The sequence below is a fragment of the Hydractinia symbiolongicarpus genome, chromosome 5 (genome assembly GCF_029227915.1).
Source record: "Hydractinia symbiolongicarpus strain clone_291-10 chromosome 5, HSymV2.1, whole genome shotgun sequence".
NCBI classification, from domain to species: Eukaryota; Metazoa; Cnidaria; class Hydrozoa; order Anthoathecata; family Hydractiniidae; genus Hydractinia; species Hydractinia symbiolongicarpus.
The window spans coordinates 6,580,701-6,602,483 of record NC_079879.1 but is presented as its reverse complement, the minus strand read 5'-3'; the positions used below and the strand labels follow the sequence as shown (position 1 = coordinate 6,602,483).

Here is a 21,783-nt window from a genome sequence, read left to right as displayed (position 1 = left end):
TTGAGACAAGACAACTAATTTCGAAGTTCGCCACCAGTAGTAGTTTAAGTCCAAACTCAATGAAATAATCCACGTCAGGGCCCACGGTGAAAACACCGTGGGCCCTGACGTGGATTATTTCAGTGTAGGGGCGTGTTAAAGAATGTGACTAGCAAGTTTTTAACGCTGTCTGCCTGGCCAAAGTGTGTGCAAAAGTAGCGACTTCGTAGCCTGCCGGGTGCAGCGCATTGACACACTTTTGCCCATATTTAAAAAACTACCTTTGTCTCAATATTTATCGTCAATATTGTAGTTGATTTTCTTGCTGCTGTTTTATCCAACACTCGCACTACACACAACAAGTTTAAACCATCACATTATATTTACTGAATCTATATATTACTTATTTCAACAAAATAAAATAATTTACAAATAAACATATAAACGAATTTGTTTTAGTTTACAGAGGCGAAAACTTTTCACCATTCCTTCTATCTATTCTCTTCTTGGTCGGGTTAATGATTCTCTCGATGAAGGACGTTGTCCAAGTATCGATGTTCCTTTTGAAGGACCTCCTCGTGGTCCTTGGTCTGAAGGATTTTCGAATTCTTCTTGCGTTATAATAGCTACAAGAATACAAGTTAACAGAATTCTTAGAAACATGAAACTCTTAAAAATGAAGAATGTATTAATAATGGCAAAAAGGATAGACTTTCAAAGCCAAAGAAATTAAATTACAAATTACCGCATGAATACGTCCCCTATTTTTGTTAATGACGGTACTATTTCGAGAACCTCTACCCAACACACCAGAGCCACATTAGGTATATCACATATCAGAAAACAATTTACGACCTGGAGTGTATTATTTTTCGCGTGTATTTCTTACTGGGTAAAAAAAGGGGTTTCCACGAAAAAATATTTTCCAGAATGACGGACGCTTGGTTATGTCGCGGTACGCTACAAAACTTCCGAATTATAGGTGGATACTCAACGTAATAGTCACTTGTCTGCTACAACACACCAGCGAAATGAAGCTTACTTGCAATGACGGGTAGGAACAAAATCTCAGTTTCTGTAGTAATTTCAATGTGATGCGATATTTGTCCAATTCCGCAGCTTCCCTCGACACCGACAGCAAGAGCGAAGATTTCAATGTCAAATATCACTGACATTCCTGCTGCTATCTAAAATGTGTGAATGCAAATAATACCTTATTCGTACAAAGTTTGGAGAGCATTTAATTTGGCAATGGACCAAATTGATTTTTTTGCCAGGCATTTAATTTGGCGATGGCAAATATATATTTAATTTGGCCATTTTGACTTAAATTTGTCCTATATTTAATTTAGCGATGAAAAGATTTTCTTTTATCTTCATGCTGCTTACAAATTTTATCTTAAAAGATAAAAACAACGATTTTTTAAACAAGAGCATTCTTCGTATTAAAATAAAAAGAATCATGTAAAATGTAGTCTGGTTTTCTATGTAGCCTAGTTTTCTACGTCGCCTTCGTCGTCAATGATTATGTCAAACCCGTTTCAGTTAAATTTATTTGCGTTAAATTTGCGAAAGATAAAAAAAATATTGACGAGTACTTATTTCGACGATGGATGAAAAAAATTAAACTTGGCGAGCACTTAATATAGCTATTTCAGACTAAAACCGCCAAATTAGTGCTTGCCAAAATTTTTACGAAAAGGTAAAAGAAAAATAGTCGTGAACACTCGGAAACACAGTATGGCTATTTGTTAATATAGAGAATGGAGACGTTACGAGCACACAAATCGTCCTAAACGCTCCAATATTTGATTATTGTCAATCATCAGTGCAGGAAAACCTTTATATAGTCATTTCACTGCTGTAGTTTTCATTTAAATAAACATTTTTTTTAGGCTGCTTCACCTAACAACTTTATATAATACAAAAGACAACCAACAAATTTCCACAGCGTGTCTGATAAAACCTTTTTAACAGTTCAAGGTTTCCTTCCCTTCCAATTGCAAACGACGCGCAAAATAAATAAAAACAACTAAATTCAGGTTGTCACAATCTTGAAAATAGCATTTCCTGCAATAAATTTGGATTTGTCACTTTTTATTTTTTTGGTTTATAGACCACTTTTTAACAACAGCCACCTCCTTCCAACCGGACACGTGTAATTAATAACGCCTAAACACACTTACCGGTCCAGGTTTGTATATAACTCTCATCCCTGTAGACGGGGGTGGTTGCTTAATCTTAAACCTGCAACTATCAACGCCAACATTTTTCATGGTGACTGAAAACGCGTAAGTTAAGCCTTCTCTTAAAATTCCAAAATCTACGAGGTCTGGCAATAAAACGAAACCACGAAGTTTAGAGGTTATATCATGATCGACTGCACCTGAGACTGACGCCGTTTTGATTTGTCGACGTACTGATTCCTCCACAGTTTGAAACTAAAAAAAAATAGTATGAAAATCTTTTGTAAAAACTAACTTTGTTAATACTGAAGCCTCGTATATGGGGACAGATAGCAGTAAAAAATAAAGGGTTATATACACGGAAAGTCTGGTGAGTACATTCATTTGCTCGTGATTAAAACTTCACGTACACAAATGTTTACCTCAATTTTAAAAAGGGATTCTATGCTGCGTGTGTCTTAACCCATATCACCACCAACACTATTATACTTTTCTTTATAAGCAACTCTACTTTCGACCTAGTACTTGAGATGCTAGAAAATTCCGTTTAAATTAATAGAAAAGTTGCTTCACAGTTGTTAAACCAAAGTCGTAAAATTTTAAGATTACCAAATGCTAATAATATCCGTGTCAACACACACGCAGTGGTTTGATTATGTTGAATTCCTACCTCAAACCCAGAGTAAATTGTTACTTAGTCCTTCATCACCCAGAATAGATTCTTCAGTTCATATTGATATTGCTATCAACAAGGGTTCTGCAAAGGAGATTCCAGCGCATTAAAAGCTCCTATTAGAGCTACAAAAGTCGTGCAAGCACGGCAATGGCTCATTTAGACAACCGCCTAAAGTTTCAAACCTATTCTCGCACTTAGGGGAAAGAATAGATTTACACTATTATGGTCTCTAGCACGGCTTAGCTAGGGATTTGACCTAGGACCTTTAACTAGAGGCGAACTCTATCCCACAAGGCTACTAGTCGGTAAACGGATTAAATTGGAGACACGAAAAGAACACCTTTTAAAGCTGAGTTTGACATAATTTGTCGCTTATCTCTATAATAATAGCCGTATTCTGTTCAAAATGGTTGCGCGCAGCTTTTTTCGGAAAATTATCGCGGGGCCCGATTTTTACGGTCCTCCGTTTTTCGGTTGGACGCAGCATAATTTCGGAATCACGCCAGAACCGGATAAACAACGAAAACATGCTCGGAATCCATTTTAGTTGGAGGTGATGTTGTCCGGTTCGTAAGTCTCCTTTTGACCTTTTTTCTCTTCTAAACACTTTGAATCTATAGGAATATTTATTTCGATGTTTTTACATGTTAAGATGAATATATCGTCACGTTTTCTAGCAATGTATAAATCTTAAACAAACCAATTTTCAGATGTTAGCTAGGAATGTAGATTTCAAGGCAGCATTCTGCTAGGAAGCTATAGCTAGCCTTATTGGTTCCCATTCTTTGATGTTTTTATTCAGTTTGGTATATCAATATTTTTTTATGTTTTGGTTGTGGCTAGCTCTTCATAGCTATCTTTTGCAAAAAGTGAGAGCAGCCAAATGCAGTTTTTAGCTAGCTACAACAAAATTATTATGCTAAATACACTATTTGTTACTGTCATGAAAACTTATTCTGCAAAATTAAATGGCAGAGTGATATTTTTAACTGGACAGGGTAACAACAAGCTTTTTCCTGTGTTTTATTTAAACCGAAGTTGCGATGTGTTAACAATGGACTGCTTCTTGTGTTTTTATTTAAACAGGCTGCAATGAAGTGTTTTTGTTTTTCAAAAGGATATTATCCCTATGCGCCTGTGCTACACAATTTAACTGTACTAATCGCGAAGAGTTAAAAAATCATGCTACGGAAACACGAATATCAAATGCGATATATTTTTATCCACTTTGTTGCGACGGGTAAATTTAAAGGATGGGCGAACCCGTGTATTTTTCCACGGGCAACGACTAGTCTCTTTAATAATAGCCGTCGTCTGTCTGTCTGTGTGCCCGCGGGCTAAACGACTAGTTCTCTTTAATAATAGCCGTATTCCATCTGTCTGTCTCTGCGCAGACCCCCCGCTGAGTTAGAACATTGTGCTACGGAAACAGGAATATCAAATGCGATAATTTTTATCCTCCTTGTTGCGACGGGTAAATTAAAAGGACGGGCGAACCCGTGGATTTTTCCACGGGCTAACTTATCCATTATTATTCGTATTAACGTTGCTTTAAAAAATTGGTTGCTTATAAAAAATAGTATATCGCAACATTACAGTTTCTTCCTATGGTTATAAAAAGTGGAAACGAAAAAACAAAACAAAATGCGTTACCCTCTTGTTCGCTATTGCGTTAGGTTTCGAACCCAATATAGACGTTGGCGTTTTAACTAAATCTCTTCGTAGTGATCCTGAAGCATCGTAGGTTAAACTTCTTAAGGCTGTGCTAGCTAGATGAAGAAGAAATTTATTCTAATTTGTTCTTATAGTTTTATAGTTGGAGCTGTCCAGTATTAAGACTATTGAATTAAAATGTTAACACTGAGCTGGTGCATTTTGAATCTTGACAACTAAAGATACCGTGTCTCTGGTCAATTCAAAAAATTAAATCCCTTCATTCATACTCCATCCCCTCCCACGCCCAAAAGCCCCTGATTTTAATATTTTCCTCGCAGCCTGTATATTTCCTTGAGATGCCAACAACATACCCTGATGTGTCATAGAAAATTTATTTTAAAACTCACTGATAAATTCCCGCTTATAACTGAAAAGTTACAGTATCCACTTACAAGGTTCAGATCTCGTCGATCTGTTGGTGAGAAGTTCTGGAATGGTTTGTAGTTTCGTATTTTCTTCACTTACTTGAACGCCATCAAAACTTGACGTCATGTTACTGGCCTGTTTCGGTGTCGGACCTAAAGGTCGGCCGTCAAGTGAGGAGACGTGCGGCGAGATAGTGTTACCGCTTGTGTCGTACTTCATCGACGACCAGGAAGATTGCATTGAATAAGACGAGTCTTCAAATTGAGGTGTGCTTGCCGCAACTAAACAGAGGGCCAAAGATTGTGAATCAAATAGATTAAATGAAAACAACACAGAAAGAATAACTATTTGTGGTGTTATCAAGCTCTTTTCTATTGAAGTCTTCAAAGATCTAAATTATTTTTATTTCATTTGCAAAAACATAGCACATGTAATTTGTCCTTACTCATGGTCCGTAGAAACAAAAATACGCTGAATACCTTTCCAATTACATGACCCTATACAAAAATCTTTACCTGCAAATTGTTTTTACATAAAATATAAGGAAAAACTTGTAAAAAACGATTTCCACACACGAGAATTAAACAAACATGGCGGAGACCCGCGAATTACCATACCTGGTGTTCCTGCCGAAGATTCCATAGATGAAATTTGCGATCTAGTTAATGTCGTCGTAGAAATGGGAGAATCACCTTTAACAGGATGTACAGTTTCATATGCTAAATCACTGGTCAACTTCTCCATATCAGGTAGGATACCACTTTCATAAAGAAACCGCTGACCTACAGTAATACAACCAATGAAAAACAAGCACACAATCACGTGTTTTTACGAAATTTACGACAAACTACGCTTTTCCATGTAAGAATATGTTTTGTAAAAAATATTTTCTCGAAAATTAAGAATATTGTAAAAATTATCTTCAGACTGATTTTCTATAGAAAGGAGAAAAAGAGTTAGTCTCATTAAGCCTTTTTTAGCTGATACAACTATATATAACATCAACATCAAACGTGTCACTTTCTTCAATTGTTAGCTATTGTCCAGAACTTCTAACAAGATAACAACCACTTCACACAGTTAAATAATACACATGTATAAGAATTTGCTGAGAATAATTCAGCCTAATTTTTTTATAATTCATATAAAAAGTGTGCGTGTCATATTTTCAGCATGATAAATGTCAGAATAACTTTTACTAAACGTAACTCACCCTCTTCTGTGTCAAAGTACGGAGGAAACTCCTGCTTTCGGATAACGGATTTGGCATGTTTTAGTTCAGCCAATTCGATTCTGTCTCTTTCCCATTCAGCTTCACTTCTTTGCGGTTTGGCAGTCGGTACAGGTTCGGGGGAGGGAGGCGTAATGGTGTCAATGTACTTCTTAGCAAGTATCTCTTCAGCTGACACCGTGAGGTTTTCATCTGAAAGTATAATGTGCAAATATCCCGAAAAAGTAGTGAACAAAATGGAAAGAAACGCGATGGAGAAAAAAACAGGGTTTCAACTCTAAATAATTTACCTGAAGTTACCTGTTCATTATGCAAGTACTAAATGTAAAAAATATATAAATTAAGAAAAATTACTGCTTGGAAATACATTCGTAAATATTTAGTTTAGTGTGACAACTGTTAAGGACAAAAATGTGGCATTGTATATGTTTTTCACCTTTTAATGACTGCAGGCCTGACTGCAAAACATACTTATTCCCATAGAAAGTCAAAATATGAGTAAAGAAATTCCTCTACGCAAAGTAATACTTTTCCAATCTTTCCAGCTCAGAATTATACTTTCCAGTTCTTTTTTTTCTTAAAAATCCTATTTTGCAAACTTTTTCAGCTATACCAAACCTGTTAACAACCCTGCTTTTTTCGTTGGTTCTCAACAGGGAACATGGTGGGCAGCACACATGCATAGATATAGCTGCATAGACGTACCTTCTTTTGTATGTCCTCAGCACACAGTTTTTCATCGTCACTTCTTTCATCTATCTTCAAAAGAGCGGCATCTGATTCTTGTTGTTGTTGAACAAACTCTCCATACCTGCTAATACCATCTATAATTTGTTCTCTTATTTCTTGTGCGAGTTCTTTATATTGCACCAAATGACGTATTTCTAACAAAGCTGGACAACTCGGGGCTTTCTTGGGAACAATTTTAGCAGGCACTTCTACACGAGTTAAATAATTGTTGCGTACAACAGACACAGGAAATCAAAATGGTACATAGTGATGCAGATGCGTGCACTAGTGGTATACAAATACACCATGCAAAATACATGATAAAATATGGTAATAAGTCCTAAGTGATCAAAAGAGAAGTAAAGAAGATCTCTAAGCATGAAAAAAGTTACCTTTTTTGGTACCAAACGGAGGTCCAGGCTTCTTCATTTCACGTGCAGGGAATGATTTAAAGTCCCTTTCTCTTAAACTTAATGGAATTATATTAGCTTCGTCTTTCTTCTTTCTCCACACCTTGGAAGGTGGTCCTAAAAATAAATTTGTACGGAATTTGTACCATGAGAGAGGACATCACCTTGGTGAATTCGGCATTTTTTTGTCAAAATACGCTAACTTTAAGATATTAAAACCCACGTCGAAAGGTATTACATGTGTAAGCTAAACTAACAACTCTAAGCAACAGAACATAGCCGTCTAGTAGATACCTTCATAAGGTTTCATAACTGTAACTGCATTCCCTTCATCATCTCCTTCAATGCCAGTCTTTAGAACTGCAGCAGATGGGTCGAGTTCTGCTTCTTGCAAGTATTCAGCAATATCATCATATTGGAGCAACTCTTCTCCACTGCCATCAGGGTAAACGACAAAATATCGAGGAGGGATTGTTGCTACAACGATAATAATTGTAATAATAATGACTTAATAATGATGAATTTTTGTGTGGCAGATAACTTTCTCCCATCAAAGTGAGATTCCAATCAAAACATTTATTGTTTTGCACCCCTCCCTTTAAAAATCATGTTCGAAAAGACAGCACAATGATAAAACTTTAAGGGAAGATGTTTTTGAAATGCAGCCTTCTCAAAGCAAAGTTAAGAAATAACACTCGCTTTCTATTGATAATTCGATTTATTGACATATTCTATCATGGCAAGACTAAACTTACAATTTATTAAAAATATCGTGAGGTCAACAAAACCCTCAGAAAATACAGTTTCGCTAAAAAAATAATCTTTTTTAGTTGATTTCGCGTAAAATATAAAGACTTGAAAGAACACCATATCAAATGTTCAATGGTTAATTTAACATTCACCTATTAGTCCGGGAAGATACAGCAGAGTTTTGTTACTATGTGTACGCGTATACAACCTGAATCGGGGTGGATTTTGGCCAATATGGACTAGAATATACAACAATCAACTCCACGTACTCCTATACAAGTGAAATTTTGTCACTCTTTTAAAACTATTTCACCATAGGATAGAATGGTATTGATGTCAAACTACCTATTTGCGTTAGAGATTTTGTGTCTTATTTGATAAAAAATCGGTCCAATCATTAGACAGAGAGAAAAATGTTTTGAAAAGTGATACGGTGTAGCTGCGATGTTCTTTTCAAGATAGAGAAATGCGCTATACATGCCTGAACTACATGTACTCCGTGTAAAAAGATATTATCATTAACTTTAACTTTGGCGATGCTAGACCTTTATAATCATATAAAATCCAGACTTACTTCGATCATGACCCTCGGGCTTTTTATCAACAGTGAAATCACCCGATGCGTGGACAACAAATTTATTCCCCTCGCCGTCCATCAGATCGAGACACTGTTTACTTGATTCTTTAATAACACAGTGCTCCTCAGGTATCAATTCGCTGGCAGGTAATTCAATTGATCCATCAGATGAAATATCAAAATCGTGCTTCGGATGGAGAGAGGATTTACCTGAAAGACAATTGCATAGAGAACATCACAGTATTCGCGAAAGATAAGGCAAGCTGCAAACTGCAAGCTTGGAAACAGACTTCTTATCTTCCAAACACTGAACTCTTGTTGATGGGGCAAATTTACCCTTAAAACCTCAGTGGTTACTTCAACACCAAGCTTTTGGTGTAAACACATCAACATATAAGCACACTAACAAGTTAATATACATGTGACTGTAAAAAGAGAAACGCGTGAGAATTTGTGAGCGTGAAAACGAATCTAGCAATGCACACGTTATAAATCTCGCAGAAAAAGAAGAAAATAACCCTTAATTTATTAGCATAACATTTAAATCAATGTTTATGCTAATCGAAAGTAAATACCGTGTTTGTCAATAATCATTTCCACGTTTTCATTCTTCGAAATAACGTATCCGCCATTTTTAAAGCACTTTATTTCTTTCTTGTTACCAAAGGAGATTGTCATTGAAGGTACTGATTGGTTGATTAGAACGGAAGCCATACAATCATGCTCAATCTGAAAAAGAAAAACAACAACATTTTTTTGTGCTTTTCACGCTGAAAAGGAAATTTTACATTGAAATGAATGGCAGAAATTGTTGAGATAATGGCGGTTTTTCCGTCATTTTACAAATACGGTCAAAAGCATCAAATGATCAATATTTTGCAGACTGCAACCTTATTACTTTTAGGATGTAGGATGTAGGTGGCCAGCGTTTAAAACCAGACAGCAAGACTTTTTAGGGAAACTGATTAGTACCTTATAGTAATTGCAGCATTCTAGGAAAAATATATTAGGAAAAATCAAACAGAAAATTGTTTCAACCTTAACGAAATGATCAATTTTATGTACGAATTCTTCTTCTCCTGTTTCTGCATTGAATTGTCTTTGTTCGTATTGCTGACTGAAACTCGTAAACCTTGTGCCATCTAGATATTCAACGATCTTGCTTCCGTTTGGTTTTTCAATTGTGATAACACCATCCTCTCGTGTTAGGAGAATCTAAAAAATTATGTTGTGAAAAATAATTTCACTTAGTTGTTGTAATTTGTCATTTTTGGGAACCCTTAATTTTAAGAAGCCTTTACGTTCTCTATTTTTGAATTAAAAAGCCTAATATGTTTTTTAAAACGTTCTTAAACTGAGTAACCATAAGAAATTTCAGTACTACAAATCCTAGAACTTTTAAAATTTGTTCTAAATTTTTGACAAATGACAGCCTTACGTTCTTATTCGGGTTTTTCCCAAAAAAGAAACTTGTTTATGAAATATGACAGTGGTAGGCAAACTGCTCAACTTTCGCAATTCAAATTAAAAGACTGGATAGGACCCTTGTCGAAGCCAGAACTACATAAGTAGGAGAGGTTATTACAACTCAACAAAATGACCTACATACATAAAATTAGCAGATTATAGGCTAACTTTATCCATGGACCGTCAAGAGTTTGAGAAGCTATTAAACTATAACATTATACCATTACCAAAATGGAGATTTTTGAAATCCTTTAACGTGCACCCACGCCAGGGTAAAGATGTTCCAACAGAAACTTTTCTAAAATTAATTATTATGAAAAAAACGCGTGTACAAATTGTTTCACACCTGGTTCGTGTCAAAACAAGTAGCAGACGACACTAATAAATCCTCCAGACTTTCTTCTGCGCCGTCAGATTTGATTATCTTTTGTTTACCAGACGACAACGTTACATGCCAGTCTGCATCGAATCCTTCAACAATATTTTCCACTACTGAAGGCGAGGATTTAACGGTAGCACTTTCATCAACTAGTTGGTTTAATTGCTTGCCATGTTTCTTTGAGTTCGGTCTTGAGGATGGAGTTTCTTCTGACGACGCAACCAAATCTTCGAAACGTGATGGTTTCACGTAAGGTGACGACCTCAAGACATCACCGGCTGGTGTGAAGATTTCGATTGTTTCATCTGACATGTACTGAAGCACGAACACATTGTTACCAAACACATAAAAAGAACTAGTTTACAACAGACATTATCATAACTTACCCGACCAACTACTCATACAGAAAAAGATCATGTAAAAAACCTGCCATAATGGGGGCGTTTCAATTCTATGGCCATGCAAACAGGCGGATTTCACCATTACCGCAATTTCGAGGTTGCACCAATAAAATCAATTAATATTACCATATCAACAGAGTTATTGTCTCTGTAAAATAAATTCCTGCCATCAAAACAAATACATCTGTTAAACGAATTCCTTTCACCACAACAACAGGTAAATTACACTACTAATAGCAAGAAAATTAAATATACTCACTTTCATTAACCAACCATTTTCTGTTATGCACCTATACAATTCTTTGACAACTTCTCTTTGTTCTAAGGTATCTTCGTCTAATTTATTGACAAACTGTTCCTGCTTTAGCACCAATGTCTTCTCATACGACTCTCCATCTACCCAATGAACGCTATGCAAAATTGACATGTGCAAACCATCGGGTGTAGTCACAAACAGATTTTTGCACCCTTCCTTGTCTTTCAATATTTTTATTATTTCTTGTCTGCGCTTCTGCAATTTTCTGTCGTTTTCTTGTTCTCGTAATAATCTATCGGCTTCCTCTTGCGCTTTCGTGTCTTCGTCCTTCTTAGTACGCTTACCCTTTGGACTTTTCGGATGCGCAGTAGACTGCGAAGGTTCTTTGCTTACTTCGCTAGGTTCTTTGCTTATCGACAGCATCTTATCAACTAATTTATTATTTGTCGTGTTTACCGAAGAGCTTAAACTTAGAATCATTCCATCGGAAAAGGTAGCGTTGATATTGGAGTACATACAGGAAGGTTGTGGTGTTTCCGGAAGAGATGGGAGCGAAAATTCAGATTCGATTTCACCTGACGTAGACTCAGATTTTGAAACTTTCTCAATCTCCCCTGATATCGATTCTGGCTTTGAACTTTTCTCAATTTCATCTAAAAAAGTGATACAATAGAAGAAAGTAGTAAGAAAAAGACAAAACTCTCTCTCTCTCACACACCTACACCCATATATGGTGTTGCTGTGTATTCATAATATAGAGAAACCTGGGCAAACTAATATGCAACTGCAACGAAGAAACATTACTTAAATCAAGGCAAAAGTATTATAAAAAAATTTTCCCGTGTTCGCATTGAGATTTTCATAATAGGGGTTGTGCAATCTGCACGTGCATCATGAGTTTGTGCACATGCGCAATAACTTCAACACATGGGCAATAGTTTCATTTTTGGGTAAATCGTGTTCACATGAAGGTTCTGACCGAAATGAAATCAACACGGAAACCAGTTTCAGTTTCCCTCAAAATCGTGTAAACATTTTTAAAACAAAGACAGAATATTGAGAATACGTGTAAAGCCTATCTAAAGTATTGCCTATTATGTTTCGAAAGTTCTCCCTTCTGGTTATGTAACACTTAAGCAAAGATTGAAAAAAAATACCTGAACCATTAAGCTTACCGTTTTCTGATGTTTTCATTGTAAGGTTAGATTTCACCACCTCCTGAATAACATCGCCTTCTTGATCTTCGTTTTCAGTAAACAAAGGATTGACAAAATTGACTGTGAACAAATCTCCTCGCTTCATTACACTCACCATGACACTTGTGTTCGCTTGCACGTATTGAAATCGTTCTATTTTAATGAGTGATTTATTCTGGGGAAAGAGATAGGACAGATCGCCAGAGACCGACAGCAAGTTATCGCCTAAATTGTATCCAGTGAAATCATATTCTTTTTCTGGTTGTGAAAACGGGGGCAACTGTGTCTGAAAACTTGCACCTGATTTTGTCGAGCCAGGCCTCTTTCCGGAAGTTGTCAAACGACTTTTCTTTGCCGAAGGCGTCCTTCGTTTATTTTCTGTTTATAAAAATAATATTACTTAGGTGCAGTAAAATATAATATTGGATTTAAATAAAGAGGAGAATTAGAAGAAATAAATTTTTTGTATAATTAACAATAGAAACGTTTTAATAATATCGAAAACACAAGAGTCAGCACTTGAAGACCTTTACCGCAAGTTACAAATCTTAAGTGGCGAAAAGCAAATAAATTTTTCAACTGTTTATGTATGTGACTGAAACAAATCAGTTTCTTAACTTACCAAATAGAAGCGAGCCAAAGCATGTGAAAACAAGATTTATGCTAAAAACACTTGTAGTTTCAGATTAAACTAATAACCGTTTGAAATGCATTTTACCTGACTTTTTCTTTTCTGGTGACTTAGACTTCTTAGGGGTGCTACTTTTAGAACGAGGACTTTTCTTGCTCTTTTCAGCTTCTTTTCGCTCATTTTCCTCTTGCAGTATTTCTGCTCTTGTTTTAAGGCCCCACCTTTAAACACAAACAGATACTAAATGGGCATATCGTCCACAAATAGATGATCCAAGCAAACTTAGACATATTGTGTAGATTACTCATCAGTGTACTAAATAAGGACATCTAATTTGGTTATCGAAAATACGAGAAAATATTTTACTAAAAAAAACGTTTAATTAAGCACTAAACAGGCTTGTATGCAGCAGTACCAATAGAATCTACTGTTGGCCAGGATAACTTTCTAACTCAGTATCACAGACCTGCTTCTTTCCTTGATGGGTGGGGGGACAGGGGATGGTTCCGTCGATTCTTGAGGTGCTTCCTGTTTTGTTTTCTCCTCTTCCAATCGTTCCGCTTCTTTTGTCCAATCTTCAATTTCATATGCCACATGTTCTAGATAGTTTCGGAAGCCAACATTAGAATGAAGCCACGCATCCCAGTTCGTATTGTTTTGTAAGTTCTTATTGGATGGATTATGGAGAACCATCAGCATGGTGTTGTTTCCCCGATTGTAGTATGTGTCTAAGAAGGGACGAATGTCTGCTGCGGCATCCAATATCTATCAGATATATATATAAAAAAAAATGTTTTTTAATAAAGACATTGGACAATTCCTTATACTAACATTAAGAATAATTAAATAAAAACACATAATCACTACCTGTTTCAAAATTAACTAAAGCCTCTTTCGTCTTACTAAATGTCTAACATTTACCTATTGCTTTAACTTCTTCCTTTTCTTTGAAAACGCATAAACATTTGTTGAATTTTGAGGAACATTAGCAAGCCTCCACATGTTTAAATAAGTATCAAATGCTTAATGTTACGGTACCTACCTGGAATAGTATACCCGGCTCGAAACGCTCTAACCAGCAATAGTGATTGAGATTGCGAAATACTTGTAGTGCGGCGTTCTCAGAGGTGTTTTTCTCAACGTCCTGCTGGCTTGAAATATTTTGCATGTCGCAGTACGGATGATCCCAACAGCTTACAATTTTTTCCAACTGTTCTTCAAACGTGTCATGTTCTATAACATTTCCTGAATCCGCAGCAGTCTCAAGTGGCAGAGATTCAAATATGAACTGGCGCATGGCTTGTTCGAATATTTCCTCACTTATCTCGTTACCCATGCAGCAAAACTGATACAACTGCCTCCTTCGTATGTAACTTTCAATCCATTCATCTTGCGTTGGGCAAAGATAATTTACATAGTTGGAATAAATGTTTATTTTTTGCATTCTTGTGTACACATCTGCAGCTTTCGTTTTGTCATCATTTTCATCAAAGTTTAATAAGGCAGCTTTAAACTTATCCTCATAGTAGAGTAGTTCTGGTTTGCTCCCTTTCTTTGCTTTGATGCTTGCAGTATTCTAAAAAAAAAAAAAACACACCAAAAAGTTTTAGACTATGTCAAGTACAACATACACCAAGGGAAAAAATAAATGTGAAAGGGAAGATTGCAAAAAATTAAACAGTGCCTTATGCGAAAAAATGTGAGAACGAAAAAAATGTGTGAACATAAAAAGTGAAAAGTATAAAAAATATTAGTGCAAACACAAGTAGAATTTAGGCACAAAAAAGTAAGATTGTTCGAAGGTCAGGGTTAAGAATGATTCTTAATATTAATTGTTGACGCTCTCACTTTACCTGACTACTCGATTGCATTCCATAAAATGCTAGTCTTTTATCTAAATATTCACCAACCAAATGATTTAAACCATCTTCTCTGGCTGGAGGAAGAACATCCATTGGATTTGGACCATCAGTTATAGCAACGACCTTTAAATAAAAGCACATATTTTAGACAATACGTTTAAACAACTTCAGAGTGCCAGAAGTGTAAATTGATAAAAATAAGATTTGTTTAGTAAAATTATAGTCAGTCTTTTTTAACGAAACCTGTTCAAAAAACTGAGTACTAAGACTTCTTAAGACTTTTTTTAGAAATATACACTGCCTTTACAACAGTTTCCCCTATATTCTTTTTGAGAAAGTGTTATTTTTGTAAAATATGCACAAATCTTAACTAAAAAAAGACACTTGTAAGCTATATATTTAATATTTGATAAATTACCTCTTTAATCCTAAATAATCAGATAAAGCACATTCAATACTAAAATCATGAAATAATTGTCTACTAGACCCTTGTTTTAGTTTCTGATTGATAAAATGTGTAAAGTGCTAATGATGCAATAATCCAACTTTTATGAACGTGTGTGAGATGTTACCAAATTTTTTCTGAATATTTCCAACAAGACCAATGTTTTTGTTTTTGCATACCTGTTCCAACAAACAGTCCATTATAAGAGGAACACTTTCACTCTCAATAGGAATCTTACTCATTAGTTTTCTGTAATAACGTAAGTCAGGAGAAGGTGGTTTTACTGGTGACTCGCCAACTACAAAATAAAGATGTAAAGTGTGAAGGCTTAGTATTATTAAATTGTCCTAAAGATCTCGGACCATTGATATCACAACCTAACGGGTCAGTATTGATCAATATTTCTATCTATGGGTTTTTGTCAATAATGAGAGCTGCAACTACTATGCATATTAAAATATTTAAATAATTATCAAGCATGTAATTTGGGTCTTCAGATTCTGGGATCAAAGAGATGAAAATGCCAGATGGAATCCAAATTTAAATAATTAAAGCGAATCAAACGTTTTCAACGTGTGGATCAACTCGTAACTATAGCACTGATAATAAAGGTAATGTGATATTGTATATTCTTGTTGGATGGACACAATCTATAACTGCCTTTGATTTTTTAAGAAGTCATGTGGTAACCTCAAAGAAGAAGACACCTTATCCAATAAAAAAGATGATGCGACTTCAGTACTTCAGAGTAAAGAGACTTTCTTACGTTCTGAAGGCAGCATGATTCTATATAGGAATAAATAAAAGAGTACCTTCAGATCCAGATTTATCTTCTGGTATACCATCACTTGAAACATCGATAACCTTTAAATTCGCCAAATATCTATTATATTGTCGCTGATAATCCAATGTGTCAAAGCAGACATCAGCAACTTTATCAAAAAGCCATGTACTGAATTCAACCTACAGTTAAAGAAATTGATGAGTTTACTGTTTTTGTTGACCTGTACAAAATTCCATATTGTGCATCTGTAGCACTAAGTAGAGATTTACGCAGCAAAAGGTCATGGCCAAACTGGCAAGAAAATAAATCTCACTCGTTATACATTTCATGCAGTTTATAGCAAATGTATGACCTTTTTATAAAGCAGGCTTTTGTGTTGAAAAAAATCTTTTTATTATGCAGTCACTTATGAACCAACTTTGACTCTTCATTTGATGGTAAATTGGACAGGATATTTTTAAATGTAAAGGCAATTTTGTTATGGCTTCTCCAACCAGGATTTATTTACAATACACTATTTGTGTTTTAAATTGTGTCTTTGCTACATAGGTCATACAATTACATAGGACACTGTCCACAAGGAATCTGCAGTATAAAACAAAGCCTACCTTTTTCTCCTGATCCAGGACATCAAACGGCTGTTCAGGTAAACAGTCTTCTTGGACAATTAGATCAAACTTTGCAGTATTACGTAGCGGATGTCCAGTAGGTACTTGCTTTACAATCAATGCAGAATCATGCCAAAATATATCAAGTTGACTTTGCAACAAAGCTTTTTGCTCATCACTTTCATCAGAAGATTCCTTTAAAGAAGTTCAGTGAAAAAAGTTATACAGTACAGCCTGGATTAAAGAAATCACTTAAAATTCAATAGCTAAAACCCTGTATCATGAAAGAATATAAAATAAACAACTCGTCTTCCTTTAGTCTCATATGTACTAAATATTGTACTAAAAATTGGCCTTTCTAACAATTACAAAGATATGGTTTAAATATTCTTAAACAAGATAAACAAAATCTTGACTATAAAGACAACTTTTCCAGAAAACTGAATTCATGTTTTATACACCTTTATTTTCTTAAGCAATGATTTTCATAGAAAGAATTATTTTAAAATTTATTTTTAATAATCTTTTTTTAACAATTTCTCAGACATAGGCAATTTACCTCTTCACTATTTTCAATAGCGTCCTGATGTTTCATAAGGTAATCTGTTTTAAGGTTGATTATTGTATTCACCGTAACCTTCATCTCGTTTAAATAATTCAACAAAGATGGTTCCGTGAATCCAGTCAAAACAATGTAGTGCTTAGGGTCTTCTGCTCCATCAGGTTCATCATCTATATAGCGTTGAAAATAGAGTGATGAAAAAGTTCCATAGTTAAAGGCTCCTGTAAGCTGTTCAATTAAAATATTTAGGTTTACTTCGTAAAACAATTTTTTTTAAAAAAAAAGGTTTTGATATTTGTTTATATTATTATGTGTAACAGAGATATTTAAAACTATTAAACGTTATTTTCCTAAGATTGATCACCCAAGTTGAACAACTATCTGGAGGTACAGAGTTCTCAACCACCAGTGATTATCAACCTGAAAATTTGTCACACTAACAAGTAATGCAACGCCAAAATTCTAATGAAGACTTAAAAAAAGTGTAGTCCTGTAAAGATTGTTGTTGTTATTTTCTATAGGCTTGAAGCGTTTTAAACCAGGATGGTGTATTGGTGTACTGTTTACAAATAGGATGTACGTCGTAAAGACAAGTTTTGCTTTACTGACCACTTATGAATATTTTAGGTGGGTTTTTAAAATGTTATAGGTGGGTTTTTACTTTTTTAGGTAATAAGATGCTGCTGGGTTGTAACTGTGGTACTTCAAGTATCAGAGATTACAGTTTTTTAACTTGCGTGCAATACACCAGTTAGTCCATGGTTAGTCAAAGGCTACAAATAAGTTTTCTTGTGTCGTAAATCACAAGAATAAAACAAAAGCTTACCAATTGTCTTAAAACTCTCTGATTCCTCTCCACGTTTTTTCAATTTCGTGTCTTTTTTCGGTGAAGGCGGTTTTTCTTCCTTTTTGGCGCCCTTTTTTCCTCCTTTCCCAGGCGACCGTGATTTTCCTTTTGGGCTAGCAGTATTCTTGGATTGCGAGCGACTATCAGGATTATGTTTAGAGTTTGAGGATGTTAATAAATTCTATAACAGAAGGCACCGAATTTTAATTTTTTAGAAAAGAAGAAGCAAAATAGAAACATAAAAGGAACATGAAGAAGTACGGTGGCTACTTTAGGTGGTTTTGAGAATACATTGCTATATTTTGGATAGACTAGACAGGTATTAAGTAGCTTTTGGCTCACAGATGGAAAGTTGAAAGTTTAAAGATGTAAACATAACTTTTAAGCGTCTTAGAAATAAATTTTGCATTATAAAATTAAACAATTTAAAAATCCTGAATAAATTGAAAAAAGAAATCAAACAATGTTATTTTTGACTAGGCTCTCTAAAGTCCTCCCCCCTTCACTCTTCAAAACATAATTTAATAGATTTTGTTTAATTTTTAATTTTTGTAAATAAGAACCTCCCAGAGGCGTACAGGAATTTATCGAATTTAGTCCAAATTAAACTATATCAGTGTTAAATTTAAATTTAGGGTTTTAATATTGTGATGTTGTAGTTGGAAAGTGGTCTTGTGGAGTTTGCAGGAAAGGGGTTGGTAGTAACTCAATTTTTTGTCAGACTTGCAAGCATTGGGTACATAAGAAGTGCAGTAGTATTGATGGAAGGTTAAGAGCTGACATTCAGTTTGTATGCAAGCATTGCAAAGGTGAGATTATAGAGAATGAAGTATCGTTAGAGCTAGTTGAGAACTTCTTTACTTAGGTGATATGTTGGGCAGTGAAAGGGGTTTTGGAAGAAGTGTTACTTGTAGGATAAGTTCTGCTTGGAAAAAGTTCAGAGTTACTTCATTTGTTGACTAGCAGAGTCTTGTTAATTGAGCTAAAAGGTAGGTTGCATGAGGCCTGTGTAAGAAGTGTTATGTTGTACGGTAGTGAGACATGGGCAGTGAAGCAGGAAGATCTTGACCGTTTAGAAAGGAATGATATTAGAATGGTTAGATGGATGTGTAATGTCAGTCTGAGAGACAGACAGAGTTCAGATAAGCTAAGAAACAGGCTAATTATCCGTAGAATTAAAGATGTTAGCCAGATAAGAAGATTGAATTGGCCGGAGCACTTGAATAATTGGGTAAGAAAGTGTAGAGTTCTGATAGTTCCTGGGGCAAAGCCCAGAGGCAGACCGAGAAAGACTTAGTTTTCAGCAATCAGCAATAAAAAGATTATTAACAGTGTCCAAAGATCCGTGTCGAAATTCTACTGGCATAGACTACCATGGTAAGAAACACTTTACAGATGTGGCATGGTTTTAGCAGTTATCAACTAATGTTTGGTAAAAAAACACAACACACAAAACAATATGGAATCTACACCATCAGCTCTTGAAGAATCAAGGACAAATAAAATACTTGCTCAGCATCTTGATGCACTTTATGAAGTAAGAAAAAGTTTTACTCAATTAGAAACTTCAAAAAGTTCGACATGCACTACGAAACAAGATTAGATCATCTGAAGAAACTTACAAAAGCTTAATAATAGTCACCTTGTTCAGGTTTGTGCAGTAGGTACAACAACATTTTCAAGAAGATTTAAACATTTTTCAATGTTATTTTTAACGTTTAGTTAGCATTTGAAGCACTTCAGAGCAATTATGTCTTTTAGTAATGTGGTACGATGCACATAGCATCAACAAATCAAAGGTTTTCTTTTTAATGCCAAATGATTAATTTTTACACTTTAAGCTAAAAATTCTTGCCTGGTGTGCATGAATTCGCCAGCCTTACAATTTATACAATTTTAAAGTTTTCTCTTTATCTCATTTCTTATAAGGATCCTTTTAAAAGTATGACTTTCCTGCATAATATATGTTTAACTGAATAAAAGGGTTTTTTAAAAATACAAACAGGTACAAACTGACTCCCACCTTGTTTTCTTGTTCTCTTCTATCCAAATCTTTACTTTTAATAACAAGCAATTTGAATTTAATTAATTTTGTAAGTAACTGTGGTGATATAGTTTCGTTTTGATCTAAAACCTTTTTCACTTGATCACATACTTCAGAAAATCGATGCTGTTTTCCACCAGATGACTTTCCCTTTCCACCTTTGTTTTGAGTAGCAATTTCTTTTACCTATACAAAGTATAGATTGTATTGTAAGTTTTGCTAGTTAGCCCATTTTTTTAAAATGCTTTTGGCCATAAAAACCATATTTAATTCCATGCAATTTTTAAGGTGGCAAAACCCTTTTAAAATCGGAAATTCTTTTTTTTACATAATTAGTTACGAAAGGTTATTTTCAGACTATAGATCCATATTTTTTCTGTTTTTTTTAGGAAACAGTAAAAAAAATGGTATAAATAAAGCACTGAGTATATAATTCAGCTATTTGGACAGCTAAAAAAGGGTTACTGCCACCTTAAGAATAGTTGGTGGTCTGTGTATAAAATGCACAGGCTCACATGTCCTTTTTATACTGTACTGCAGACATCTTGCTACTTGTGGTATCATTTTGTGTGACAGACAAAACTGCATGGAATATTGCATCAGACTCCACCTGATGTAGTTTTTTAAAAAAAACTGATGTGTGACATAAAAAACTTTTAAAATAATCTGAATACAAAATCACAAAAACAAAGAAAATGATTTACCATCCTACTTAAGCTTTAATCTCCATAATGTAAAATATAAACACACATACCTCACTTAGGAGAGCTTCATAATCAACAACACTAAACAACTTTCTAAGTCCAGACTGTATTGCATCTGATACCAGTGATATAATTAATTTGTCATAATGGTGACTTGGAGCTAAAACAACTACCATGGGCTTCCACTTTTCCTAAATGAAAAATAATACGTAGACAGTCTGATGCTGTGTGCATAAGAATGTTTTTTGTAACAAAGATTTAAAAAGTATGTTCATCCTTGGGGAGAGAATGGAGAAGGTAATGTAATAACAAACGAAAAAAAAGTTAAAAAGGGGGAGGGGTATTTCTTTTGTGTATGTTTGCTGTTTGCGTACAAAATAATTTTTTTTGAATTTTTTTTTACATTATTTTCGATTGACTGTTTGCGGCTGTAAGATGGATTGCTTAATTCAACCAGTTGTTACTCATGTAAAAAAATAGAAATAGCTTACTAAGCCTAAATAAGTTTCTAAAATTTGTGGTTATTCAATATGAACCAGTTTTACATAAAATAGTTGGCAGGGTATATAGTATTGGATAAAAAATAGTACTCAGATAAATAGGGGTCATTGTTTAGGGATTAAGCTAGAAATACAGTGGTAAAAGTTTATTAGAATTTCTTATCTTCCAAAATAATAATAATGTGTCAAAGTTTGTTGACTTCTTAGGCCAAAAAAGGGGGGGGGGGCAACTTAACTAATTTATTCAGGTGTTGATATAGCAACATAAATAAAATAAAAGTAACAATAAACTTACATCGTTAAAGGAAGCTTGAATAAGTTCTGTTTCCCATCGAGCTGTTTCAGTTGAAGAACCACTTTTACCTCGTTTTGCTTTAGCCATTTTTTACCTTTTATTTTTCTTCATAATTCTATTTTCTCTAGGTGATTATAAAATTAATTTTGACAATACTAAACATTGTACATAATTACAAAATT

The 21,783-nt window shown here is 34.7% G+C and overlaps 1 protein-coding gene across 2 annotated transcripts; it reads right to left on the bottom strand.

Annotated features, from left to right (window-relative positions):
• Positions 1-358: 358 nt before the first annotated feature.
• On the bottom strand, positions 359-21,727 carry LOC130644444 (sperm-associated antigen 17-like). 2 transcript variants are annotated; one of them, XM_057450058.1, is made up of 29 exons: positions 21,602-21,727; positions 20,857-20,997; positions 20,082-20,288; positions 18,038-18,239; positions 17,209-17,381; positions 16,650-16,844; positions 16,070-16,220; positions 15,437-15,555; positions 14,804-14,935; positions 13,993-14,526; positions 13,417-13,715; positions 13,038-13,171; positions 12,281-12,697; positions 11,127-11,776; positions 10,434-10,781; positions 9,659-9,835; positions 9,196-9,349; positions 8,618-8,830; positions 7,588-7,770; positions 7,276-7,410; positions 6,860-7,092; positions 6,445-6,472; positions 6,137-6,346; positions 5,541-5,705; positions 4,950-5,204; positions 4,495-4,610; positions 2,166-2,420; positions 1,022-1,166; positions 359-605 (listed from the first exon to the last, which is right to left on the bottom strand). In XM_057450058.1, the coding sequence occupies exons 1-29, from the start codon at positions 21,686-21,688 to the stop codon at positions 475-477; spliced, it is 6,189 nt and encodes a 2,062-aa protein (XP_057306041.1). In that variant the 5' UTR covers positions 21,689-21,727; the 3' UTR covers positions 359-474. The 2 variants fall into 2 exon arrangements, with proteins under 2 accessions (XP_057306041.1, XP_057306042.1); XM_057450059.1 differs by having other exon boundaries at positions 12,299-12,697; positions 21,602-21,721.
• Positions 21,728-21,783: the final 56 nt, after the last annotated feature.